At 43.3% G+C, this 13,137-nt stretch overlaps 1 protein-coding gene across 1 annotated transcript; it reads left to right on the forward strand.

Moving 5' to 3' along the window:
* The first annotated feature begins 6,032 nt into the window (after positions 1-6,032).
* On the forward strand, positions 6,033-11,676 carry LOC124113580. The gene is made up of 5 exons (XM_048390415.1): positions 6,033-6,337; positions 8,941-9,112; positions 10,215-10,392; positions 11,366-11,452; positions 11,564-11,676. Exons 1-5 carry the CDS (start codon positions 6,033-6,035, stop codon positions 11,674-11,676), a joined length of 855 nt encoding a protein of 284 aa, XP_048246372.1.
* Positions 11,677-13,137: the final 1,461 nt, after the last annotated feature.

Consider the following 13,137-nt stretch of genomic DNA (forward strand, 5'->3'; position numbering starts at 1 on the left):
TTGCGTGGGTCGATGCTCATGATGTCAATCACTGTATTGTCTGGTCCAGACTCGATCATTTACAGACCACCGTCATATAGCCGGAATATTGAGGCAACAAACATTATGACCAGAAAAGATGTTATCCAATTGAGCGGTTAACTTACTGTATTACTGTATCATATATATTTATATACAATAGATAGATCACATGTGGTAACAACGAAGACCACAGACAATCCTTGGCTGTGGAGTAACACCAGCTATCTTTGTTACAAACGGAACTCATATCCCTTGTCTCCAGAATATAATTATCCTATTTAAATATATATTATTGTATGTGCAAAATAAAAAAATAGAATCCAAATGGAACCCAGGACAATGCTTAATTTCAGACTAGATGACATCCAAATGACAAGACAGTGGAGTTGGATTCGTTTTTTAATTTGTTCTTTAGTGTCTGGGAGACATGCTTTCCTTGTGTGTAGATGTTTCTACCAATACAAATTCGTGTAAAAAACGTTTAAGAATCATATCTGGAAAATTATTTCGGTATGAAGTGCATTTCGCATAGATATTTGTCAACATATGAAACGACAAGTTTGAGGTGCGCATATAGTTAAAGTAACAATACCACAAACAGGAATTACGCATTAAGATTATTTTGCGTTTTCCATGAAGGAGATAGACATATCATACGTAAAATCAGTCAGTCGTGGTGAAGGGTTCACAATAGGGATACACAGGTATTTCACTAAATCTTGTTACCAAAGATTAGAAATAGTCTACATCAAAGATATTGTGACTGTGAGTTTATGTAATTTGTCACAGTAGATTTGTGTCAATGCATGAACTGAGCAGATTTGTTATCATACCCCATTTAACTGGGTACTTGACATGCCAGATAACTCAGTTTCATATACAGTTAGACCCCATTATCTTGAGATTCATTATCTCGATAGTACAGATATGTCGAACCTATTCTCTGGTTCCGTCCACTTCGCTAAATAAATACATATAAATTTGACCGCTTATCTCGAATTCGAGATCAAATACATAGCACTGTCTTGAACTTTGTACTCGGTTCCAACCTTGATTTTATTATAGAATTGTGTACCTTTATCTCGAAGTTGGCATTTGCAACATTAACAGTTTTGAGAAGCCCGAATGAGCATTTTCATTTGCATGCTGTGCTGGGAGATCCAGCTCAACCTCAGGGCGTTATTCGTAAATAGGCGACCCATGAAGATCCGGTTAGAATTGGCCTTCAGCAACCCATGCTTGTCGAAACAGGCGACTAACGGAGTCGGGTGGTCAGGCTCGCTGATTTGGTTGATGCATGTCATTGTATCCAAATGGTGTAGATTGATGCTCATGATGTCAATCACTGGATGGTCTCTTCCAGACTCCAGATTATTTAAAGACCGCCGTCATATAGCTGAAATATTTATGTGTGCGGCGTTAAACAACAAACAAACAAACAAACAAACATTTGTAGGCTCATGCTTTCGATTCAAAGCAAAGAACTCCAAGTAGCAGCAGATTATGGGGCCTCAATACTCCCACAATCGCCACAATCACGCCATCTCCATGTCATGGCGAACCACTAGCCTAATGAGCTTACTTGGCACAGGGGTTTGATATCAGGTTACAGTATACATACACACTCGATAATAATGACACATGTCCAATACACTTCAAACATCTGGAACTCTATGGAGACGTTACATAACAGGCAAACACTCCCACTCCATCACGTTCGGAGTATATGTAAATATTCTTATTATTTGCATCACTTTCAAACAATATGGAAACAGTTGAGGAAGATCTTTTTAATTCCCATTAATTTTACCATTAGGTATACGTGGGAGTAATTCTGAGTCTACTCTTCTAACATCTGGCGTATAAAGACGCACAGATGTAACTGCGCATGTTAATATCATTTTTCGTTGCGTGATGTAACAATTCCAAACCTTATTCCAACATGTGGTAACTCATGAAAATGCACTATTTCTCGCAGCGTGGACCATGGATGTTGTCTTCTGGACTTGTACACAAGACGGATCCGATAGTTACGGATGACTGCATCAATTTCTCTCGAAGAACATCGATGTGGTACACAAACCATTTTCGTTATCTCTATGGCAACTGAATATGAGTGTACTTGATACGTGAGTATAGGGGTGCTTGGTGCGGGAGTATAAATGTACTTATTGCGGGAGCACGGATGTACTTAATGCGGGAGTATGGGTGTACTTAATGCGGGTGTGTGAGTGTAGTTGGTACGGGAGTATTAGTGTACTTAATGCGGGAGTATGGGTGTACTTATTGCGGGAGTATGAATCTACTTAATGCGAGAGTATAAGTGCAGTTAGTGTGGTAGAATGAGTGTACTTAATGCGGGAGTATGAGTGTACTTGGTGCGGGTGTACTTGGTGCGGGTGTATGGGTGTACTCGGTGCGGGTGAATGGGTGTACTTGGTGCGGGTGTATGGGTGTATTTGGTGCAGGTGTATGGGTGTACTTGGTGCGGGTGTACTTGGTGCGGGTATATGGGTGTACTTGGTGCGGGTGTATGGGTGTACTTGGTGCGGGTGAATGGGTGTACTTGGTGCGGGTGTATGGGTGTACTTGGTACGGGTGAATGGGTGTACTTGGTGCGGGTGTACTTGGTGGGGTATATGGGTGTACTTGCTGCGGGTGTACTTGGTGCGGGAGTATGCGTGTATTTGGTGAGGGTGTATTGGTGTACTTGGTGCGAGGGTACTTGGTGCGGGTGTATGGATGTACTTGCTGCGGGTGTACTTGGTGCGGGAGTATGCGTGTATTTGGTGCGGGAGTATGGGTGTACTTGGTGCGGGTGTATGGGTGTACTTGGTGCGGGAGTATGGATGTACTTGATGCAGGTGTATGGGTGTACTTGGTGCGAGAGTTTTCGTGTACTTGGTGCGGGTGTATGGGTGTATTTGTTGCGGTAGATTACATAGTCGAGCTGTATCGATGTATTATGTATCACTACAGACAAATCGAGGTCGTCCCGTGAAGATCCGGGTTAGAAATGGTCTTCAGCAACCCATGCTCGTCGTAAGAGGCGACTGATAGGATCGGCTGGTCAGGTTCGCTGGTGCATGTCATCGCTTCCAAATTGAGTGGATCAATGGATTATCTGGTCAAGACTCGATTATCGACTGACCGCCGGCATATCGCTGGAGTCCAGATTGTACATTCGGGTATGTTCATATAATCAGATTGTTTGAACATTTGTCTTTTGACATGACATTTAGCATTCCAGTTTGGTTCCGTTATAACCAATTTGGTGTCGTTTAGTCAACCGAAAAAGGTTCCGTTTTGCTGTGTTGCCATTTTCGCCTTTTCCCATTTATCCAGAATTTGACTTCGATTTCTCAAACCGATCTCAGGTCTAAACGACTGTTACGTTACAATATTTGACGCACAGTATAATATATATATTTTTTGTATTTGTTTATTTCATCTGAAATAAATGCATATTGTTTTTTAAAGTTAATATTTTACAACACTTCAAATGGTATAATATCATTTACTCAAAACTTGTAAAAGTGGTGACAGGACATTATGGCTCTCCCGCGAAACATTCTCGCCATACAGTTTGGCGGCCAGGAAACGCTAATTACGTCACTTTTGCAAATCATCAGGGAGTGAGAGAATGAATATTTCCGAATGTATTGGAGAAGAAGAGTTTTCGTATTGGCATTAAGGCGAATATCATGAAAAGAAAATGAGCAATAACTTTTCATGCAGACACGTTGTCAATTATTGACACACGGTAAATAAAAGTTAAAAACTCCTTGAAAATGTCCTCGCATACAGTTGCTGTGAGGTGAAATTAAAGTCCTTAAGGGTGATGCACACTCTTGGCGCTAAACTCGCTTTGAGTGACAGGTCCTCTCATACAACACGTCTGTGAGTGAAACACGTCTGTGAGTGAGTGAGTGAGTATGGTTTTTCGCCGCTTTTAGCAATATTCGAGCAATATCACGATGGGGGACACCAGAAATGGGCTTCACACATTGTGCCCATGTCGGGAATCGAACCCGGATCTTCGGCGTGACGAGCGAGCGCTTTTACCACTGGACTACCCGACCGCCCCTGTGCGTGAGTGAGTTTTGTTTAACGCCGGTTTTAACAGTATTCAGCTTCTTCTCTAGGGTAGAGGGCCCTTAAGGGTCTAAAATAGACACGCCGTGATATAACTGGAATACTGTTAAAAAAACGGCGTTAAACCCAACTCACTAACTCACTTCAGCCGAGGGAAACATCATTAAATATGTACATATATATTACAACAAACATTACTTTGACACTATATATATCTTGGTTGTACGTTATATTTTTATAAGTATATGTTAAGGATGTTATTAGTTTTAAAACGAACGTTAGAGTGAGTGAGGTGGGTTTAACGCCGCTTTTGACAGTATTCCAGTTATATCATGGCGTGTCAGCTTAATGTGGGAGGAAAGCCAGAAGTGATGCAGGTCTCAGAAGTTTACCACTTCGGTGAAACCCACGAGCTCGCATATGGTGACAAACCTAGAAACCTAATCCTGCGAACCGGGATTCGAACCCACAATCATAGATTTCTGGCGTGCCAAAGGAACGCAACTCTGCACAGCTCATCGCGGCGCCTTAGACGACTGGGCCACCCGTGTCCCCCCTCGAACGTTAGAAAAACAAGACAGAATATTAAGTGGCGTGCTATTTATTTTAAGGAATAAGCCGATACAACAACAACACCCTCCCAAAACACTTTAACAAACATACAAGAAAGAGACGCGCTTGTTTTTAACGAGGGACGTAGAGGTTTCACTTTAACTGTGATGTAATGGCAGTTTCACTTTTAACCAAGGTCGGATCAGACGCCAGGTACCGGGCAGTAATCTGACCTTGAACTTTGAGTGGGAGGACCCTCGGGGACCTTCAACGGAAGCTGATTATTATCAATCAACAGAAGGCGCTGGTAAGATTATTTAAGATTTATTTATTCCATGCCACCGTTTTCTCTTATATTGTCTTTGACATTATCTATGTGAAATATTTCTAGGGTAAATAATGTTGTTTTCAGATGGTTATACATATTTGGGCATAACAGAAAAAATTCGGGCAAAAGGTCAAAGCTAGGTCCAGGTGGAGTGGGTGTATTTGTTAGAATTTCTAGTTTAGAAGCATATTTACCTGCACAGGAAATAAATGTTTGCGCGTATAGCATAATATATTTGAATAGGAAAAATCACGTCTGAGTAGAGGTTCTATCAACACCTGCTTGAAAACGGTGTTGGATCCTACACCAAAACTTTACCACTAATTGTAATAAGTTTTTCATCCCTATATCTTATCCTTACTTATTGTTTTGTTTAAGATCGTTTATGTGCGACTTTTTTGGAAATCTTTGTAATGTTGTGGTCAAAATCCATTCTGTCACTGTAGAGGAAAGGGACTGGCTATTGCACTTTTTCCAGTTTGATACATAATTCCTTTATGACACTGAAGCTTTAATTTACGTTGACCTGAGTTTTCTTCAGCTTTTCGACGTAGGAGGGCAGCTGGCGGGCGGCCAGGTCATTCCACTTCCACCAACACGTGCAGTAACATCCTGGGAGTTCCTAAGCAGCTGAGGAACGCAAGCGACATCGGGCCGAGTGGATTGTCGAATTTCTACCAGAAGTATACAGAGGCGTATGGGATACCCGTGTTAGGTGATGCGATATGTACTGGAAGATCTAACTACTCTACAGAAACCATTATAAGAATAGGTTATCGCTTGTCGTAAGAGGCGACTTTTGTGACTGAAACATCACATTTCTCAGTTTCGTTGACAGTGGGTGTGTTGTGTCGACTGGTTTTCTGTTCCTTCACTTGATTGTTTGGTTTCTTTACCGGCCCCCGTCGCATGGCAGCAGTCCAGACATACAGCAAAAAACTGACACTTACCTTTTTATGCAACTTTTAAGAGATATGTGTTTTTCACAATTTTATTTTCTAATTCTGTTTTAATAATTGTTTATGGTTTTGTAAAAATGTCAAAGATTAAAAACATACCCGTCTGTATCGCAGCTTCCGGTAATGTCCCCAACAAGGCTCTCCGCCGCGTCTGTTACGTCCTTTGCTTCCTCCTTGCCGACCACAGCGGTGTGCGACAGTCCTACTACCGACTATCGGGAAGGGTGGCAGTGATCGGGGCTCGGGAGGGGACAGTGTCCATTCCGGAACACGCTTGGCTGGGGCCCGCCATGAACGACCGAGCACGTGGACTTGGGGCAACGGAACAAGCCCCAGTATCAACGGGAGGCGAAGAGAACATCCTGTGTTACACTGAGGACAGGTATGACACTACTACTACTACTACTACTACTACTACTACTACTACTACTACAACTACTACTGACCCGTGAAGATCCGGGGTAGAATAGCTCTTCAGCGACCCATGCTTGCCGTAAAAGGCGACTATGCTTGTCGTAAAAGGCGACTAACGGTATCGGGTGGTCAGACTCGCTGACTTGGTTGATGCGTGTCATCGCTCCAAATTGCGTAAATCGATGCTCATGATATCAATCACTGGATTGTCTGGTCCAGACTCGATTATTTACAGACCGCCGTCATATAGCCGAAATATTGCTGAGTACGGCGTAAAACAACAACCCAACCAACCAACTTCTTCTACTACTACTACTACTACTACTACTACTACTACTACTACTACTACTACTACTAGGGAGGACTAAGAGGGACATAGGCTGCATCAATTAAAAACATTCTGTCCAGGTTAGTCTGGTTACAACAAGAAATCGACAATGTTACATTATGCTAAAATGTATTTCAGTAAAGACTATCAGATAACCTGTATCAAAACTGACATTCCTCAATGGAACTATCTTCCAAATGGAATTACTATGTTCAGTACAAATCTATGTTGAACACAGAACGTTATTTGACAAATGGCCACATTACATTGAAATATATATGTACTGAACAACAAAAGTTCCTGTTACATGTTCAAAGGTAATGCCTGGGCCATGACGACGCAAAAACGGTAGAACAACAGGGCCGATGATCTCGTCGCGGTAGCGCTGTCCATTGATTTTACCCTCTACCACTATCAAACGGGTCCTCTGTCTTGCTGTAATCCCACCCCAAACCATAGCGCTGCCGCCCCCGAACCTATCTTCTTCCATGACACAATGATTGACGTAACGTTCACCTCGACGTCGGTACACTCGAATCCGTCCATCGCTGTGGCTGAGGTGAAAACGAGACTCGTCAGTGAATAGAACCTGTCCCCACTGCATGGCCGCCCAGCGTAGACGCTGTCTACACCACTGTAGACGTGCTTGACGGTGGTTTCCTGTCAAAATGGGACGTCTGGCGTGTCTTCTGGCGACAATTCATTCACATCTGAGGCGGCGACGTACGGTTTGTGAAGATATTCGTCGAAGGCCAGGGATGCTTCTTGCAGTCACTGTTGCTGGTTGGAATCGATTTCGTAGATGTGTTGTTCGAATTCAGTTGTCTTGTCGATTATTTGTTACGCGTGGCCTGCCACGCCGAGGATGGTCTGATTGCATTCGTCTGTTGCCAACGTTGCCATAAACACCAAATGGTGTTTCTGTGGACGTTAATTGCCTTGCAACATCACGTTGACTCGATCCTGCTTCAAGCATACCAATGGCTCTTCGGACAGGCGTGGCATTTCGTAATGTTGAATAATTGCTTTATTTTGTTGTTTTTCTGAGTGGTTGTTGTCAGCACGTTGCTAAACAATGCATATGGAATCCCGTTAACGCACAGGTTTTCATACCCATTCGTGGGTCGTGAAATGCATGGGGCTTGCATAAAAGTCAACTTTTGCATGGAATGCATGCTTTTCTGTAGCAGTTGCTTTTTTGTGACTTGATTCCATACATGTATTACAATACTGAAAACCAAACTTTACTTGTTTGAAAAATACACTAAAATATTGGTGTCACAGGAACTTTTGTTGTTGAGTATATATACATTTATAGTTCTTGGACATACAGAAATCGCAAATTATGTGGAGTGTAATTGTGTCTTCCCAGCTCAAGATTAAAGAGAAATTATTACATTAAAAATTTTGAAATACATTTTTTCAATGATAGGCCAGAAGAAAGTATATCTCGCCATAACACTGAGCAAACATTGTAATCTTGACATTCGTGATATGGGTTTATACTAAACAAAAGCTACTAATTAAGAAATTCCGAATACCTTGTCATGAATGAAGGTGTTATATATATACAAATATGTAATATTTTACTCCAGCATGCGTGATTTAGCATGCTATATTAATGTATTATGGTCCAGTGGCCTGTTACTGAAATAAATATGTCTGTCTGTCTACTACTACTACCACCACCACCACTTCTAATCCAGCTATACCGCGCACGTTATCAGTAACGTCACTTTACCATCACTATCTTCATCATCATCATCATCATATGCAGCAGGAGTTAGATTTTGTTTGTAATCACATGGATACAGATCCGATAGCTCGACATTTGACAAAGGTGCTTTAAGATCAACATTCTTTGTTTTTACCATCGGTAAATCTGCTTTAAAGCTTTTATCAATAGAATAACCGCTCAACCCTAATAAGATATTTATGGAAGGGAGGTAACTGTTGACGTGTTCCTCAAGGAATCGTTTTGACGCTGAGCGTTTCATGTAAGAAGAATGGGCGCTATCGATCATACATTTATTGCATCACTTTGAGAAAATTGTGATTCCGGAATTGTAACTGCCATGAGGACTATGATTTTGAAATGTTATAAGGACTAAAACAAACAACATGAAGACTCCCACAGAAACAAAAAAAAACCGGGCTATCCATCAAGCTATTATGGGATCATAATGATTCTATGAGCTATGAATTTAAACCAAGGGAAATGGATGTACATAAAATACCTTCAGGTATAGGAACGAGGACATCTTCCTGCACGAATTCGCCCATGGCATCCATCTGCTGGGCGCCAAGTACGCCATTCCAGGCTGGCAGAGTCGCCTACAGTCGCTCTACGACCAGGCCAAAGCTGTCGGAAGGTGGAACAATACATACGCCATGAGTACTGTGGAGGAATACTTTGTAAGTAGAAACAGAAAAAGTATGTGTGCGTGCCTGTGTGCGTGCGTGCGTGCGTGCGTGCGTGCGTGCGTGCGTGCGTACTGCTACATCGGCCACCTTATACTCATGTCAGTCAGTTCTCACAAGCATGGGTACATGAACCTGAATATCCAGGTAAACTAATCTCAGCCAGTCATGAAGCTTGTATTACTCATGTCATCTTTATGGCAACATAGTCATTGTGCATCACTGCACATATTGCGACCATGTCACACCATTTCATGAGAATAAATTCTCATAATGTGGCAAATCTGATTGGATGCTGTGAGAATTGAAATGTGAAGAGGGAGTTGTGTTTGACTAGGACAGGACTGTACATGTGACTGTGACTAGGTTATGATTGTGACTATGATATGATTGTGACTCTGCTGTCTTGACACATATAAAACCGAGCAATTTAGGATCAATGGAGGCTTTCAAGTGACGGTATATTATACGGTGGTGTTAATTTGATAGTCTGTCATAATGAATGATTTTCAGTCGTCCATTCACATACTTTTTCACCACTATTATGCCTTCTGTCTCGATGGAATCTATTTCGGCAGATAATCGAGACTGGTTGTTCTCTCTTTCATATTGACACGTGAGTGAGTGAGTGAGTGTTTTTATTTCAGTAAAAGACCACCGGTCCATTATACAATATGGCCACAGTGGATTATAACAATAGCAGGCGTCAGATATATAAGTGATATACATAGTGAAACAATTGAATTATTGCATACATTTGAAAAACTGTTGTCGTTTCTTAAAAGCAAGAAAAATACATTTAGCTAATTTATTAATAACATGTTCATTTTGGCAAGACATTAGAGTGCAAAATTTATCAAATGAAGGTTGTGAATGGTAATACTTAGGTATAAGACTATTTCTTAGATCTGAGTAAAATTGACATTCAATGCAGAAATGATACTCAGTTTCAATTAAACGGGCTACACAAAATGGACATAAGCGAAGCCCTAGAAAGACCATTTTTTACTTTCTTCAAGCATTAGGTTATGACTAGAACAATGGAAAGAACTAGAAAGAACACGTGAGTAGGCAATGTGATACTCTTTCTCCTCAGGCGGAAGGGACACAAAGCTACTTCAACGTCAACGCTTACTCCGTCACCCCTAACGGCGTCCACAACGACGTGAACACCAACGACAAACTGCAGCAGTACGACCCCCAGCTGTTCTCTCTCACACACGAGGTATTCCCGTGCGGGAACACGTATCTGAAGCGATGCAGTACAAACAGACGTAAGCAGCGTGTGATATTGATTGTGTTTTTGTATATGGGGTGCGACTGGTCTGGTTGTTTAAAAAACCGTAGAGTGGCCAGGATCCGGTGGTCATTATTTACGATCCCGGATCGGCCTAGTTCGCACCGTACCTGTGTTATCATCAATACTTCAGTTTTGCTCACACATACTATATGATGGCCTGGCCAAGTCGTATCTTGGCCAGGTAAACCAGATATTGAAATCATGAACAGCTTTCTCCGCCATCTGTCAAACTGATAAGCAATCAATGAGATCACAGAGACCCGACTTGTATATTCAAAACCCGCCCCAGGAGCCACAAGTCGAGCTGCGTCCATTAGGCGAGCCAGAAGCCTATGATCGTCGGTTCGAATCGTGAACAGGACATAACATAGTGTGTCATTTTTCAGCTGTTCCCAAGTCCCTCCGTAGCCACGGTGTTTGGCAGTGTGCTGTGACGTATGTACAGCTAATGTTTAGGCGCTTCCAAGTTCTTCCCTTACCACGGTGCAATGGAGGGTGCTATGATGTATGTGCTGCTAATGTTTAGGCGTTTCCAAGTTCTTCCCTCACCCCGGTGTTTGGTAGTGTGCTGTGACGTACGTGCAGCTAATGTTTAGGCGTTTCCAAGTTCTGCCCTTACCACGGTGTTTTGTAGTGTGCTGTGACGTACGTGCTGCTAATGTTTAGGCGTTTCCAAGTTCTGCCCTTACCACAGAGCAATGGAGGGTGCTATGACGTATGTGCTGCTAATGTTTAGGCGTTTCCAAGTTCTTCCCATACCACGGTGTTTGGTAGTGTGCTGTGACGTATGTGCAGCTAATGTTTAGGCGTTTCCAAGTTCTGCCCTTACCACAGAGCAATGGAGGGTGCTATGACGTATGTGCTGCTAATGTTTAGGCGTTTCCAAGTTCTTCCCTTACCACGGTGTTTGGTTGTGTGCTGTGACGTATGTGCTGCTGATGTTGCAGGTGCTGAGAAAAGCCAGCAACTGAGGATGAATTGTAACCCTGGGGGCACCGGAACCGGAACCGGAACCGGAACTGGAACTGGTTCAGGTATGGAAAGTACCCAATAGGATGCGTTTATAATTCAAGAGCAGGTAACAAGCTACAAGACTTTTATATACATTATCTGTCCTGAGTGAAAACCAGATGTCTCTATTCCAGGCACATGTGAGGACAGCAACACCAACTGCAGGTCGTGGGCGTCGCAAGGGGAGTGTGAAGGGAACCCCGGCTACATGTTGACATCGTGTAGACGCAGCTGCAACCAGTGCTGATCGTGTCCACGCAATAAACCAAACAACATGCAGTTTAGTTGTCATTTTATGACATTACATTTGTCATTTGCAGAGTTTGCAGGCTAGTTTCAATCACAAATCTCTCTCACAACATGTTTCGTTAAAATTGGAGGTAGAAATATTTCCAATATGGTTAAAGCTTCCAATCTGAAGGTGTTAATGTGCTATATGTAACGTTACAAATAACGTTATGCCTACAGTACCGGATTAACTCATACCCTCGCACCCCGTAAATCACACTCTAACCGTATCTGCGACGCTTCCACATCCCATTTACTCACGTTCACCCATACTCCCGCACCTAATACACACAACACACGCACCAACTACACCCATAGACACGCACCAAGTACACCCATACTCCCGCACCAAGTACACCCATACACCCGCACCAAGTACGCCCATACTCCCGCACCAAGTAAACCCATACATCCGCATCAACTACACCCATACACCCGCACCAAGTACGCCTATACTCCCGCACCAAATTCACCCATACATCCGCACCAAGTACACCCATACATCCGCACCAACTACTCCCATACACCCGCATTAACTACACCCATAAACCCGCATTAAGTACACTCATACACCAGCACCAAGTACGCCCATATTCCCGCACCAAGTACACCCATACATCCGCACCAAGTACGCCCATATTCCCGCACCAAGTACGCCCATACTTCCGCACCAAGTACACCCATACACCCACACCAACTACACACATACACCCGCACCAAGTACACCCATACTCCTGCACCAAGTACACCCATACATCCGCACCAAGTACACCCATACATCTGCACCAAGTACACCCATACTCCCGCACCAAGTACACCCATACACCCGAACCAAGTACACCCATACATCCGCACCTAGTACACCCATACACCCGCACCAAGTACACCCATACATCCGCACCAAGTCCACTCATTCTCCCGCATCAAGTCCACTCATACTCCCGCTCTAAGTACAGCCATACTCCCGCATCAAGTCCTCTCATACTCCCGCTCTAAGTACACCCATACATCCGCACCAACTACACCCATACACGCGCACCAAGTACGCCTATACTCCCGCACCAAATTCACCCATACATCCGTACCAAGTACACCCATACTCCGGCACCAAAGACACCCATACACCCGCACCAACTACACCCATAAACCCGCACCAAGTACACTCATACACCCGCACCAAGTACGCCCATATTCCCGCACCAAGTACACCCATACATCCGCACCAAGTACACCCATACTCCCGCACCAAGTACACCCATACATCCGCACCAAGTACGCCAATACTTCCGCACGAACTACACCCATACATCCGCACCAAGTACACCAATACTCCTGCACGAAGTACACCCATACACTCACACCAACTACACACATACACCCGCACCAAGTACACCCATACTCCTGCACCAAGTACACCCAT

Source organism: Haliotis rufescens, unplaced genomic scaffold (genome assembly GCF_023055435.1).
Source record: "Haliotis rufescens isolate VD_foot unplaced genomic scaffold, xgHalRufe1.0.p SCAF_9, whole genome shotgun sequence".
Lineage (NCBI taxonomy): Eukaryota > Metazoa > Mollusca > Gastropoda > Lepetellida > Haliotidae > Haliotis > Haliotis rufescens.